The sequence below is a fragment of the Salvelinus alpinus genome, chromosome 1, assembly GCF_045679555.1.
Source record: "Salvelinus alpinus chromosome 1, SLU_Salpinus.1, whole genome shotgun sequence".
Lineage (NCBI taxonomy): Eukaryota > Metazoa > Chordata > Actinopteri > Salmoniformes > Salmonidae > Salvelinus > Salvelinus alpinus.
The window spans coordinates 1,491,502-1,507,056 of NC_092086.1; the positions used below are offsets into that span (position 1 = coordinate 1,491,502).

General features: G+C 46.4%; 2 protein-coding genes across 3 annotated transcripts in view; one reads left to right on the plus strand and one right to left on the minus strand.

The window, feature by feature from the left end:
* Positions 1–1,771: 1,771 nt before the first annotated feature.
* On the minus strand, positions 1,772–6,063 carry LOC139568614 (FAD-linked sulfhydryl oxidase ALR-like). The gene is made up of 3 exons (XM_071390563.1): positions 5,830–6,063; positions 2,894–3,108; positions 1,772–2,432 (listed from the first exon to the last, which is right to left on the minus strand). Exons 1-3 carry the CDS (start codon positions 6,061–6,063, stop codon positions 2,270–2,272), a joined length of 612 nt encoding a protein of 203 aa, XP_071246664.1. The 3' UTR covers positions 1,772–2,269.
* A 145-nt stretch (positions 6,064–6,208) lies between these two features.
* The window catches only part of LOC139568603 (developmentally-regulated GTP-binding protein 2), a 67,887-nt gene continuing 58,540 nt past the window's right edge, over positions 6,209–15,555 (plus strand). The window contains exons 1-2 of one of the 2 annotated variants that reach the window (XM_071390550.1): positions 6,209–6,334; positions 8,411–8,516. In XM_071390550.1, the coding sequence (XP_071246651.1) occupies positions 8,453–8,516 (64 nt within the window). In that variant the 5' untranslated portion in view covers positions 6,209–6,334; positions 8,411–8,452. Of the gene's footprint in view, positions 6,431–8,410; positions 8,517–15,555 lie in introns of both variants that reach the window. The other variant, XM_071390543.1, reaches the window with a different exon arrangement.

A 15,555-nucleotide genomic window follows, 5' to 3' on the forward strand; every position in this document is an offset into this window, starting at 1 on the left:
GGTGTCCACATCGCCAACTAACATGGTCCAAGTACACCAAGAAAGTCGTGAAGAGGGCACGACAAAACCTATTCCCCCTCAGGAGACTGAAAAGATTTGGCATGGGTCCTCAGATCCTCAAAAGGTTCTACAGCTGCACCATCGAGAGCATCCTGACTAGTTGCATCACTGCCTGGTATGGCAACTGCTCGGCCTCCGACTGCAAGGCACTACAGAGGGTAGTGCGTACGTCCTAGTACATCACCGGGGCCAAGCTTCCTGCCATCTAGGACCTCTATACCAGGCGGTGTCAGAGGAAGGCCCTAAGAATTGTCAAAGACTCCAGCCACCCTAGTCATAGACTCTTCTCTCTGCTACCGCACGGCAGGCGCTACCGGAGCGCCAAGTCTAGGTCCCAAAGGCTCCTCAACAGCTTCTACCCCCAAGCCATAAGACTCCTGAACATCTATTCAAATGGATTCCCAGACTATTTGCATTGTGTCTGTTACTGGAACTCTGTGAAGCATTTATTTGGGCTGCAATTTCTGAAGCAGGTAACTCTAATGAACTTATCCTCTGCAGCAGAGGTAACTCTGGGTCTTCCTTTCCTGTGGCGGTCCTCATGAGAGCCAGTTTCATCATAGCGCTTGATGGTTTTTGCGACTGCACTTGAAGAAACGTTCAAAGTTCTTGAAATGTTCCATATTGACTGACCTTCATGTCTTAAAGTAATGATGGACTGTCGTTTCTCTTTGCTTATTTGAGCTGTTCTTGCCATAATATGGACTTGGTCTTTTACCAAATAGGGCTATCTTCTGTACACCACCCCTACCTTGTCACAACACTACTGATTGGCTCAAATGCATTAAGAAGGAAAGAAATTCCACAAATTAACTTTTAACAAGGCACACCTGTTAATTGAAATGCATTCCAGGTGACTACCTCATGAAGCTGGTTGTGAGAATGCCAAGAGTGTGCAAAGCTGCCATCAAGGCAAAGGGTGGCTACTTTGAAGAATCTCCAATATAAAATATATTTTGATTTGTTTAACACTTTTTTGGTTACTACATGATTCCATATGTGTTATTTCATAGTTTTGATGTCTTCACTATTATTCTACAATGTAGAAAATAGTTTAAAAAAAAGAAAAACCCTTGAATGAGTAGGTGTGTCCTAACTGTTGACTGGTACTGTAGGACAGATGGATCAACAACCTTGTAGTTACTCCACAATACGAACCTAAATGACAGAGAGAAAAGAAGGAAGTCTGTACAGAATAAACACAATACCAACCTAATTGACAGAGTGAAAAGAAGGAAGTCTGTACAGAATAAAAATATTCCAAACATGCATCCATGCATTAGTGCAATGAGGCACTAAAGTAAAACTGCAAAAAAATGTGGCAAAGAAATTAACTTTATGTCCTGAATACCAAGTGTTTTGTTTGGTGCAAATCCAACACAACATCACGAAGTATCACTCTTCATATTTTCAAGCATGGTGGTGGCTGCATCCTGTTATGTGCATGCTTGTCATCGGCAAGGACTAGGGAGTTTTTTAGGATAAAAAGAAACAGAATAGAGTGAAGCACAGACAAAATCCTCGAGGAAAACCTGGTTCAGTCTGTTTCCCAACAGATACTGGGAGTATTCCAAAACATGCACAAAATATAATGTACAAAAATTGTGCAATTCAGGTGTGCAAAGTTGTTAAGAGAATTACCCAGAAAGACTCACAGCTGTAATCGCTGCCAAAGGTGATTCTAACATGTATTGACTCAGGGGTGTGAATACTTATGTAAATTCGATATTTCTGTATTTTAATTTCAATACATTTGATAACATTTTTAAAAACCTGTTTTCACTTTTGTCATTATGGGGTATTATGATGTCATTATGGGGTATTGTGATGTCATTATGGGGTATTATGATGTCATTATGGGGTATTGTGATGTCATTATGGGGTATTATGATGTCATTATGGGGTATTATGTGTAGATGGGTGAGAAAAACAACAACAATGTAATCCATTTTGAATTCAGGCAGTAACACAACAAAATGTAGAATAAGTCCAGGGGTCTGAATACTTTCTGAAGACACTGGACAACAGATTGATAGTGAGCCATCATGTAGATCTGGGCAGAGCAGAGAGATCCGTAGCCAATCAGAACACAGTCTCTGTCTCAGATGCCATACAGTGTCCTAAATGGTACCATACAGGAAACAGGATGTCAATCGACGTGTTTCTGTATCTCTTAGTTCCCAGGTATAGTAACGAATCAACGGATTGTTCAGTCACAGCTGCCATCTTTCCAACCGTCCCTCCACCTCTCATCCACGCGGGAACAGTCAAACTGCTGCTTCCCCAGCCGAGCGTTGACGTCGTTATGGACGCCACACAGCCACTGGGAGAGGGCGTGGCGACTACTGGCGTCGGGCTGATTGGTCTTCAGCCTGAGGAAACAGGAAGTGATGTCATTAGTAAACACTGTGGTGCAGTCCCTGCCCGACTACATTGCCGACGTCTGCCAGATCTTACAATGCCTGGATAGGTATTTATCATATCAGCTAACCACATGTAATATAGCAATCTGACGCCCGACTGCATAGTGGATGACGTGACATGCAACTCCTGGGTATCTAGTTGGGCAGGAAGTGGACCTGTGTCTACTGCCAGTCACCCAGTCATCTGTGACCTTCACCCACTAGAACCAATAATACAACTCTCAACGCAACCATTGATTGATGCAATGCAACTCCTGGGTATCTAGCTGGGCAGGAAGTGGACCTGTGTCTACTGCCAGTCACCTTTGACCTTAACCCACTAGAACCAATAATACAACTCTCAACACCAGCCAACGTAACACACATTAACATAACACCTGAACTCTAACCTCTGACCTCAAACACCTGACCTTGTGCGCAGGTCCTCAGCACACTCCTCGCAGGGGAAGACCTTAGAGAAGAGGTTGATGAACTGTCCCATGTCTGTCTGCTGTCTGGGGGAGGGCCGGTCTGGGTAGTAAGCTGCCATGGTGTGCAGGAAGGACCAGGTGTTACGCCCTAACTCTTCCCTGTCCAGCGGACACTCCGGCTGCTGCTGGGGCTCCACATGCTCAGCCTGGGCCGCCTAAACACACAAAACACACACAGGGATACAGACAGACACACATTCTGCTTGACTGAGTTGTCTGATGATCATTACCAAGTCATCGTTACTCAACATGATGAAACATGCAGAGTTAATAGGCTGACAACACGGACAACATTCAGGTTCACTAATCTAAATAGGTCCCCTACTAGATAAGTAGAGGCCTGGCCAAGTCATAACAACGTGACATCATTCAGGTTTACTAATCTAAATAGGTCCTATTTTTGACATTTTATTTCACCTTTATTATGACTAGATAATATTAGAGTCGTGGCCAAAAGTTGAGAATGACACAAATATTAATTTTCACAAAGTCTGCTGCCTCAGTTTGTATGATGGCAATTTGCATATACTCCAGAATGTTATGAAGAGTGATCAGATGAATTGTAATTAATTGCAAAGTCCCTCTTTGCCGTGCAAATGAGCTGAATCCCCCAAAAAACATTTCCACTGCATTTCAGCCCTGCCACAAAAGGACCCGCTGACATCATGTCGGTGATTCTCTCGTGAACACAGGTGTGAGTGTTGACGAGGACAAGGCTGGAGATCACTCTGTCATGCTTATTGAGTTCGAATAACAGACTGGAAGCTTCAAAAGGAGGGTGGTGCTTGGAATCATTGTTTTTCCTCTGTCAATCATGGTTTCCTGCAAGGAAACACGTGCCGTCATCATTGCTTTGCACAAAAAGGGCTTCACAGGCAAGGATATTGCTGCCAGTAAGACTGTACCTAAATCAACCATTTATCGGATCATCAAGAACTCCAAGGAGAGCGGTTCAATTGTTGTGAAGGCTTCAGGGCGCCCAAGAAAGTCCAGCAAGCGCCAGGACCGTCTCCTAAAGTTGATTCAGCTCCGGGATCGGGGCACCACCAGTACAGAGCTTGCTCAGGAATGGCAGCAGCCAGGTGTGAGTGCATCTGCACGCACAGTGAGGCGAAAACTTTTGGAGGATGGCCTGGTGTCAAGAAGGCCAGAAAAGAAGCCACTTCTCTCCAGGAAAAACATCAGGGACAGACTGATATTCTGCAAAAGGTACAGGGATTGGCCAGGCACGACTCCAACACCATCATTAAATTTGAGAGCACCATCGAGAGCATCCTGACTGGTTGCGTCACTGCCTGGTATGGCAACTGTTCGGCCTCCGACCGCAAGGCACTACAGAGGGTAGTGCGTACGGCCCAGTTCGTCACCGGGGCCAAGCTTCCTGCCATCCAGAACCTCTATACCAGGTGGTGTCAGAGGAAGGCCCTAAAAATTGCCAAAGACTCCAGCCACCCTAGTCATAGACTGTTCTCTCTGCTACCGCACGGCAAGCGGTACCGGAGCGCCAAGTCTAGGTCCAAGAGGCTTCTAAAAAGCTTCTACCCCCAAGCCATAAGACTCCTGAACATCTAGTCAAATGGCTACCCAGACTATTTGCATTGCCCCCACCCCCCCCCACCCCTTTACACCACTGCTACTCTCTGTTGTCATCTATGCATAGTCACTTTAATAACTCTACCTACATGTACATACTACCTCAAATAACCGGTGCCCCTGCACATTGACTCTGTATCGGTAATGTCTGATCGACATGGTAATGGCTCTATAGTATTGGAGAAAAGATGAAACTACACTACTTCTAGGTTTCAGAGCAAGTGACGTAACTGATTGAAACGCTAGTAGCGCGTACCCGCTAACTAGCTAGCCATTTCACATCCGTTACAATTGCATGCGATCATCATTCTCAAAGCCGCTGTTTACTTCTAAGATCACTTTAGCACCGCCCTAAAAACCCGATTCAAATTCGACACAAACCTTCAAATAGGTATGTAATGACACATTATATAAACTCTTTCTAGTGTTTTATTTACATTTTAAAGGCGATAAGGGGATAAGTTGGACAGATCGAGTGAAAAAAAACTCGATTTTCCCACACAGCATCTCTCCTTCTCACCATCACGCATTGGTTTCGCTTCCCCACCCGCCATTTTTAAAAAGACCCGACGGGGCTCATTGCCTGCTTGAATTATGCAGAAATGGGCAGCGTTTAGGTGATGTAATTGATTCTTTTGGAAAGAGGAGACATTTTTCTCACGTCTACACGAAGCAATGCTGGTAAAGTGAGCTGATAAATTGCTTGAATAATAGACTGTTTGTGCATTGTTACATCTGGAAATGTGACATGTATAGTTAAAAAAAGGGTATATTTAGTGTTGATGAGTTTCTGCCAGTACCAATAATACATATTAGAAAACTATAAGCCTACCTTTGTTGATTTCGAGAACACAGGCATATATACCCCAGGCAGGCGGCTGGGAAAGTCCAGGAACTCCGTTCAAGAGAGACGAACTAAATCATTTATAAACATGCCAGAGTGTATTAGCTACACCTTTCCTCACGTTCATGACCTAATATATAACAGGAGGCGGTGCCGCGGCTCCCGTATCCGTACGTATCCGTAGGACATATGGCGAGTCAAAAGGAACACGCAACAATCATTCACAAGGGCAACATAGCGAACATAAATACAACGGTTTACTATGGATTGTCATTATAATAAAGTTAACATACGCGACGCAGTGTATGTGAATTGACGCTCTCTATTCCTGCGCGCAAAATTGGACGTCATTGACGGCTTCTTTTTTGTGTGATTTGGGCTCAACTGTAGTTGATGTTTTGCGCAGTCTGCCTGGCTGCTGCCTGTGAACCCAGCTCACCTGTGGCGCTACTGCTGGGATCTGTGGCGTTTTCTGGACCTTCATCCACGACTTGAAGTCGGTACAAGCCCTGCACGGCTTTTTCTTCGGTTCTCCGGTCTGCTCCGGGTCCTTACCGGGGCTGTCCTCCGGGGGCCTGCCGGTTATGATGGGGAACCCCTGGATGCCCGCGGTGGATGATCCTCCGGTGGACGCGGCCATGTCCGCTGTGTTACCGTGGGAAGGATCTGTCATCGGACCACGACCCGCGGCTGAAGGACGCTTCCGTTATAACGCTTTATAACTCCTCCTCCATGTGTTACATATATATGCCACCCGGCCTCTATGTTCACCAACTACACATGTCATTAATTGAATTAATTCTAAACATGTAGGGCAGTAAGTCCACTCGAACAGTGTTCCGTAAACTATTTGAGAATTGACTAAGAACTATTTCCCCAGGTAGTTAACGTTAGTTGTTTTGTTCCCCACCGGAGTGAAAAGAGAACGGAACCCTCCAGTTCCGGTTTGTGATGTCATTTTTCTATGCATGCAGTTGAGTCGAACACATTTAAAGTGTATTTTTCATAGATATTACTACCGGCGGATCAGTTTTGTGTTTGTATGTTAACTTCTTTGTTTATAGTTAAATCTGTGGTTTTTATTTGATTGACCAATAATTGTTGCTGTCTTCTCACTAGTTGGCTAACACAGGAAGCTAACGCTAGTTAGCGAGCTTGCTAGGCTATTGTGGAGTAGCAGTGTTGACACGTTTCAGTCACAGGAGGTTGGTGGCACGTTAATTCGGGAGGATGGACTCGTGGTAATGGCTGGAGTGGAATGGTATCAAACACATGTTTTCCAGTCGCTCCGTTCCAACCATTATTATGAGCCGTCCTCCACCCAGCAGCCCCCAGTGGTTCCAGTCTGTTGTGTCTGTCTCTATCCAGCCAGTAACCAGTCTGTTGTCTGTCTCTCCAGGCAGTAACCAGTCTGATGTGTGTGTCTGTCTCTCTCCAGGCAGTAACCAGTCTGATGTGTGTGTCTGTCTCTCTCCAGGCAGTAACCAGTCTGTTGTGTGTGTCTGTCTCTCTCCAGACAGTAACCAGTCTGTTGTGTGTGTCTGTCTCTCTACAGGCAGTAACCAGTATGTTGTGTGTGTCTGTCTCTCCAGGCAGTAACCAGTCTGATGTGTCTGTCTCTCTCCAGACAGTAACCAGTCTGATGTAGTGTGTCTGTCTCTCTCCAGGCAGTAACCAGTCTGTTGTGTGTGTCTGTCTCTCTACAGTCAGTAACCAGTCTGTTGTGTGTGTCTGTCTCTCTCCAGACAGTAACCAGTCTGATGTATTGTGTCTGTCTCTCTCCAGGCAGTAACCAGTCTGATGTGTCTGTCTCTCTCCAGACAGTAACCAATCTGTTGTAGTGTGTCTGTCTCTCTCCAGACAGTAACCAGTCTGATATATTGTGTCTGTCTCTCTCCAGGCAGTAACCAGTCTGATGTAGTGTGTCTGTCTCTCTCCAGGCAGTAACCAGTCTGATGTAGTGTGTCTGTCTCTCTCCAGACAGTAACCAGTCTGTTGTAGTGTGTCTGTCTCTCTCCAGACAGTAACCAGTCTGATATATTGTGTCTGTCTCTCTCCAGGCAGTAACCAGTCTGATGTAGTGTGTCTGTCTCTCTCCAGGCAGTAACCAGTCTGATGTAGTGTGTCTGTCTCTCTCCAGACAGTAACCAGTCTGTTGTGTGTGTCTGTCTCTCTCCAGGCAGTAACCAGTCTGATGTAGTGTGTCTGTCTCTCTCCAGGCATGAACCAGTCTGATGTAGTGTGTCTGTCTCTCTCCAGACAGTAACCAGTCTGTTGTGTGTGTCTGTCTCTCTCCAGGCAGTAACCAGTCTGATGTAGTGTGTCTGTCTCTCTCCAGACAGTAACCAGTCTGATGTCTGTCTCTCTCCAGGCAGTAACCAGTCTGATGTAGTGTGTCTGTCTCTCTCCAGGCAGTAACCAGTCTGTTGTGTGTGTCTGTCTCTCTCCAGGCAGTAACCAGTCTGATGTGTGTGTCTGTCTCTCTCCAGACAGTAACCAGTCTGTTGTGTGTGCCTGTCTCTCTCCAGACAGTAACCAGTCTGTTGTGTGTGTCTGTCTCTCTCCAGGCAGTAACCAGTCTGATGTAGTGTGTCTGTCTCTCTCCAGGCAGTAACCAGTCTGATGTAGTGTGTCTGTCTCTCTCCAGACAGTAACCAGTCTGTTGTGTGTGTCTGTCTCTCTCCAGGCAGTAACCAGTCTGATGTGTCTGTCTCTCTCCAGGCAGTAACCAGTCTGATGTCTGTCTCTCTCCAGGCAGTAACCAGTCTGATGTAGTGTGTCTGTCTCTCTCCAGGCAGTAACCAGTCTGTTGTGTGTGTCTGTCTCTCTCCAGGCAGTAACCAGTCTGATGTGTGTGTCTGTCTCTCTCCAGACAGTAACCAGTCTGTTGTGTGTGTCTGTCTCTCTCCAGACAGTAACCAGTCTGTTGTGTGTCTGTTTCTCCAGGCAGTAACCAGTCTGTTGTGTGTGTCTGTCTCTCTCCAGGCAGTAACCAGTCTGTTGTGTGTCTGTTTCTCCAGGCAGTAACCAGACTAGAAGTGTAACCTGCCCGCTGTGACAACATGGGTATCCTGGAGAAGATAGGAGAGATAGAGAGAGAGATCTCTCGAACACAGAAAAACAAAGGTAAGACAGAGAGGTGTGCTGAGAGTGGCCGGCTGGTTAGCTAGCCAGTTACTCTGTCAGTCACGCCTCGCTAGTGGGGTCTGTCTAACCAGGACATTTATATCAACTTATGTGAGAGTGTGAGCACGAATTACTGTATTTTTATTTGTTATGGATCCCTATTAGCTCAGCTACTCTTCCTGGGGTTTATTATGGATCCCCATTAGCTCAGCTACTCTTCCTGGGGTTTATTATGGATCCCCATAGCAGCTACTCTTCCTGGGGTTTATTATGGATCCCCATAGCAGCTACTCTTCCTGGGGTTTATTATGGATCCCCATTAGCTCAGCTACTCTTCCTGGGGGTTTATTATGGATCCCCATAGCAGCTACTCTTCCTGGGGTTTATTATGGATCCCTATAGCAGCTACTCTTCCTGGGGGTTTATTATGGATCCCCATAGCAGCTACTCTTCCTGGGGGTTTATTATGGATCCCCATAGCAGCTACTCTTCCTGGGGTTTATTATGGATCCCCATAGCAGCTACTCTTCCTGGGGTTTATTATGGATCCCCACAGCAGCTACTCTTCCTGGGGTTTATTATGGATCCCCATAGCAGCTACTCTTCCTGGGGTTTATTATGGATCCCCATAGCAGCTACTCTTCCTGGGGGTTTATTATGGATCCCCATAGCAGCTACTCTACCTGGGGTTTATTATGGATCCCCATAGCAGCTACTCTTCCTGGGGTTTATTATGGATCCCATAGCAGCTACTCTTCCTGGGGTTTATTATGGATCCCCATAGCAGCTACTCTTCCTGGGGTTTATTATGGATCCCCATTAGCTCAGCTACTCTTCCTGGGGTTTATTATGGATCCCCATAGCAGCTACTCTTCCTGGGGTTTATTATGGATCCCCATTAGCTCAGCTACTCTTCCTGGGGGTTTATTATGGATCCCCATAGCAGCTACTCTACCTGGGGTTTATTATGGATCCCCATAGCAGCTACTCTTCCTGGGGTTTATTATGGATCCCCATAGCAGCTACTCTTCCTGGGGTTTATTATGGATCCCCATAGCAGCTACTCTTCCTGGGGTTTATTATGGATCCCCATAGCAGCTACTCTTCCTGGGGTTTATTATGGATCCCCATAGCAGCTACTCTTCCTGGGGTTTATTATGGATCCCCATAGCAGCTACTCTTCCTGGGGTTTATTATGGATCCCCATAGCAGCTACTCTTCCTGGGGTTTATTATGGATCCCCATTAGCTCAGCTACTCTTCCTGGGGTTTATTATGGATCCCCATAGCAGCTACTCTTCCTGGGGTTTATTATGGATCCCCATAGCAGCTACTCTTCCTGGGGGTTTATTATGGATCCCCATAGCAGCTACTCTTCCTGGGGTTTATTATGGATCCCCATAGCAGCTACTCTTACTGGGGGTTTATTATGGATCCCCATAGCAGCTACTCTTCCTGGGGTTTATTATGGATCCCCATAGCAGCTACTCTTCCTGGGGTTTATTATGGATCCCCATAGCAGCTACTCTTCCTGGGGTTTATTATGGATCCCCATTAGCTCAGCTACTCTTCCTGGGGTTTATTATGGATCCCCATAGCAGCTACTCTTCCTGGGGTTTATTATGGATCCCCATTAGCTCAGCTACTCTTCCTGGGGGTTTATTATGGATCCCCATAGCAGCTACTCTACCTGGGGTTTATTATGGATCCCCATAGCAGCTACTCTTCCTGGGGTTTATTATGGATCCCCATAGCAGCTACTCTTCCTGGGGTTTATTATGGATCCCCATAGCAGCTACTCTTCCTGGGGTTTATTATGGATCCCCATAGCAGCTACTCTTCCTGGGGTTTATTATGGATCCCCATAGCAGCTACTCTTCCTGGGGTTTATTATGGATCCCCATAGCAGCTACTCTTCCTGGGGTTTATTATGGATCCCCATTAGCTCAGCTACTCTTCCTGGGGTTTATTATGGATCCCCATAGCAGCTACTCTTCCTGGGGTTTATTATGGATCCCCATAGCAGCTACTCTTCCTGGGGGTTTATTATGGATCCCCATAGCAGCTACTCTTCCTGGGGTTTATTATGGATCCCCATAGCAGCTACTCTTCCTGGGGTTTCTTATGGATCCCATAGCAGCTACTCTTCCTGGGGTTTATTATGGATCCCCATAGCAGCTACTCTTCCTGGGGTTTATTATGGATCCCCATAGCAGCTACTCTTCCTGGGGTTTATTATGGATCCCCATAGCAGTTACTCTTCCTGGGGTTTATTATGGATCCCATAGCAGCTACTCTTCCTGGGGTTTATTATGGATCCCATAGCAGCTACTCTTCCTGGGGTTTATTATGGATCCCCATAGCAGCTACTCTTCCTGGGGTTTATTATGGATCCCCATAGCAGCTACTCTTCCTGGGGTTTATTATGGATCCCCATAGCAGCTACTCTTCCTGGGGTTTATTATGGATCCCCATAGCAGCTACTCTTCCTGGGGTTTATTATGGATCCCCATAGCAGTTACTCTTCCTGGGGTTTATTATGGATCCCCATAGCAGCTACTCTTCCTGGGGTTTATTATGGATCCCCATAGCAGCTACTCTTCCTGGGGTTTATTATGGATCCCCATAGCAGCTACTCTTCCTGGGGGTTTATTATGGATCCCCATAGCAGCTACTCTTCCTGGGGTTTATTATGGATCCCCATAGCATCTACTCTTCCTGGGGTTTATTATGGATCCCTATAGCAGCTACTCTTCCTGGGGTTTATTATGGATCCCCATAGCAGCTACTCTTCCTGGGGTTTATTATGGATCCCCATAGCAGCTACTCTTCCTGGGGTTTATTATGGAGCCCTATAGCAGCTACTCTTCCTGGGGTTTATTATGGATCCCCATTAGCTCAGCTACTCTTCCTGGGGTTTATTATGGATCCCCATAGCAGCTACTCTTCCTGGGGTTTATTATGGATCCCCATAGCAGCTACTCTTCCTGGGGTTTATTATGGATCCCCATAGCAGCTACTCTTCCTGGGGTTTATTATGGATCCCCATAGCAGCTACTCTTCCTGGGGTTTATTATGGATCCCCATAGCAGCTACTCTTCCTGGGGTTTATTATGGATCCCCATAGCAGCTACTCTTCCTGGGGTTTATTATGGATCCCCATAGCAGTTACTCTTCCTGGGGTTTATTATGGATCCCCATAGCAGCTACTCTTCCTGGGGTTTATTATGGATCCCCATAGCAGCTACTCTTCCTGGGGTTTATTATGGATCCCCATTAGCTCAGCTACTCTTCCTGGGGTTTATTATGGATCCCCATAGCAGCTACTCTTCCTGGGGTTTATTATGGATCCCCATAGCAGCTACTCTTCCTGGGGTTTATTATGGATCCCCATAGCAGCTACTCTTCCTGGGGTTTATTATGGATCCCCATAGCAGCTACTCTTCCTGGGGTTTATTATGGATCCCCATAGCAGTTACTCTTCCTGGGGTTTATTATGGATCCCCATTAGCTCAGCTACTCTTCCTGGGGTTTATTATGGATCCCCATAGCAGCTACTCTTCCTGGGGTTTATTATGGATCCCCATAGCAGCTACTCTTCCTGGGGTTTATTATGGATCCCCATAGCAGTTACTCTTCCTGGGGTTTATTATGGATCCCCATAGCAGCTACTCTTCCTGGGGTTTATTATGGATCCCCATAGCAGCTACTCTTCCTGGGGGTTTATTATGGATCCCCATAGCAGCTACTCTTCCTGGGGTTTATTATGGATCCCCATAGCAGCTACTCTTCCTGGGGTTTATTATGGATCCCTATAGCAGCTACTCTTCCTGGGGTTTATTATGGATCCCCATAGCAGCTACTCTTCCTGGGGTTTATTATGGATCCCCATAGCAGCTACTCTTCCTGGGGTTTATTATGGATCCCTATAGCAGCTACTCTTCCTGGGGTTTATTATGGATCCCCATTAGCTCAGCTACTCTTCCTGGGGTTTATTATGGATCCCCATAGCAGCTACTCTTCCTGGGGTTTATTATGGATCCCCATAGCAGCTACTCTTCCTGGGGTTTATTATGGATCCCCATAGCAGCTACTCTTCCCGGGGTTTATTATGGATCCCCATAGCAGCTACTCTTCCTGGGGTTTATTATGGATCCCCATAGCAGCTACTCTTCCTGGGGTTTATTATGGATCCCCATAGCAGCTACTCTTCCTGGGGTTTATTATGGATCCCCATAGCAGTTACTCTTCCTGGGGTTTATTATGGATCCCCATAGCAGCTACTCTTCCTGGGGTTTATTATGGATCCCCATAGCAGCTACTCTTCCTGGGGTTTATTATGGATCCCCATAGCAGCTACTCTTCCTGGGGTTTATTATGGATCCCCATTAGCTCAGCTACTCTTCCTGGGGTTTATTATGGATCCCCATAGCAGCTACTCTTCCTGGGGTTTATTATGGATCCCCATAGCAGCTCCTCTTCCTGGGGTTTATTATGGATCCCCCCAGCAGCTACTCTTCCTGGGGTTTATTATGGATCCCCATAGCAGCTACTCTTCCTGGGGTTTATTATGGATCCCCATAGCAGCTACTCTTCCTGGGGGTTTATTATGGATCCCCATAGCAGCTACTCTACCTGGGGTTTATTATGGATCCCCATAGCAGCTTCTCTTCCTGGGGTTTATTATGGATCCCATAGCAGCTACTCTTCCTGGGGTTTATTATGGATCCCCATAGCAGCTACTCTTCCTGGGGTTTATTATGGATCCCCATTAGCTCAGCTACTCTTCCTGGGGTTTATTATGGATCCCCATAGCAGCTACTCTTCCTGGGGTTTATTATGGATCCCCATTAGCTCAGCTACTCTTCCTGGGGGTTTATTATGGATCCCCATAGCAGCTACTCTACCTGGGGTTTATTATGGATCCCCATAGCAGCTACTCTTCCTGGGGTTTATTATGGATCCCCATAGCAGCTACTCTTCCTGGGGTTTATTATGGATCCCCATAGCAGCTACTCTTCCTGGGGTTTATTATGGATCCCCATAGCAGCTACTCTTCCTGGGGTTTATTATGGATCCCCATAGCAGCTACTCTTCCTGGGGTTTATTATGGATCCCCATAGCAGCTACTCTTCCTGGGGTTTATTATGGATCCCCATTAGCTCAGCTACTCTTCCTGGGGTTTATTATGGATCCCCATAGCAGCTACTCTTCCTGGGGTTTATTATGGATCCCCATAGCAGCTACTCTTCCTGGGGGTTTATTATGGATCCCCATAGCAGCTACTCTTCCTGGGGTTTATTATGGATCCCCATAGCAGCTACTCTTCCTGGGGTTTATTATGGATCCCATAGCAGCTACTCTTCCTGGGGTTTATTATGGATCCCCATAGCAGCTACTCTTCCTGGGGTTTATTATGGATCCCCATAGCAGCTACTCTTCCTGGGGTTTATTATGGATCCCCATAGCAGTTACTCTTCCTGGGGTTTATTATGGATCCCATAGCAGCTACTCTTCCTGGGGTTTATTATGGATCCCCATAGCAGCTACTCTTCCTGGGGTTTATTATGGATCCCCATAGCAGCTACTCTTCCTGGGGTTTATTATGGATCCCCATAGCAGCTACTCTTCCTGGGGTTTATTATGGATCCCCATAGCAGCTACTCTTCCTGGGGTTTATTATGGATCCCCATAGCAGTTACTCTTCCTGGGGTTTATTATGGATCCCCATAGCAGCTACTCTTCCTGGGGTTTATTATGGATCCCCATAGCAGCTACTCTTCCTGGGGTTTATTATGGATCCCCATAGCAGCTACTCTTCCTGGGGGTTTATTATGGATCCCCATAGCAGCTACTCTTCCTGGGGTTTATTATGGATCCCCATAGCAGCTACTCTTCCTGGGGTTTATTATGGATCCCTATAGCAGCTACTCTTCCTGGGGTTTATTATGGATCCCCATAGCAGCTACTCTTCCTGGGGTTTATTATGGATCCCCATAGCAGCTACTCTTCCTGGGGTTTATTATGGATCCCTATAGCAGCTACTCTTCCTGGGGTTTATTATGGATCCCCATTAGCTCAGCTACTCTTCCTGGGGTTTATTATGGATCCCCATAGCAGCTACTCTTCCTGGGGTTTATTATGGATCCCCATAGCAGCTACTCTTCCTGGGGTTTATTATGGATCCCCATAGCAGCTACTCTTCCTGGGGTTTATTATGGATCCCCATAGCAGCTACTCTTCCTGGGGTTTATTATGGATCCCCATAGCAGCTACTCTTCCTGGGGTTTATTATGGATCCCCATAGCAGCTACTCTTCCTGGGGTTTATTATGGATCCCCATAGCAGTTACTCTTCCTGGGGTTTATTATGGATCCCCATAGCAGCTACTCTTCCTGGGGTTTATTATGGATCCCCATAGCAGCTACTCTTCCTGGGGTTTATTATGGATCCCCATTAGCTCAGCTACTCTTCCTGGGGTTTATTATGGATCCCCATAGCAGCTACTCTTCCTGGGGTTTATTATGGATCCCCATAGCAGCTACTCTTCCTGGGGTTTATTATGGATCCCCATAGCAGCTACTCTTCCTGGGGTTTATTATGGATCCCCATAGCAGCTACTCTTCCTGGGGTTTATTATGGATCCCCATAGCAGTACTCTTCCTGGGGTTTATTATGGATCCCCATAGCAGCTACTCTTCCTGGGGTTTATTATGGATCCCCATAGCAGCTACTCTTCCTGGGGTTTATTATGGATCCCTATAGCAGCTACTCTTCCTGGGGTTTATTATGGATCCCCATTAGCTCAGCTACTCTTCCTGGGGTTTATTATGGATCCCCATAGCAGCTACTCTTCCTGGGGTTTATTATGGATCCCCATAGCAGCTACTCTTCCTGGGGTTTATTATGGATCCCCATAGCAGCTACTCTTCCCGGGGTTTATTATGGATCCCCATAGCAGCTACTCTTCCTGGGGTTTATTATGGATCCCCATAGCAGCTACTCTTCCTGGGGTTTATTATGGATCCCCATAGCAGCTA

Bases quoted from the DNA above. Each gene is read 5' to 3' on its own strand.
- LOC139568614 (XM_071390563.1), bottom strand. From the start codon at position 6,063: ATGACAGATCCTTCCCACGGTAACACAGCGGACATGGCCGCGTCCACC. The intron at 3,109-5,829 runs GTGAGCTGGGTT...TTGTGTGTTTAG, and splicing joins TCCCAGCAGTAGCGCCACAG to GCGGCCCAGGCTGAGCATGT. The intron at 2,433-2,893 runs GTCAGGTGTTTG...CTGTTTCCTCAG, and splicing joins GCTGAGGACCTGCGCACAAG to GCTGAAGACCAATCAGCCCG.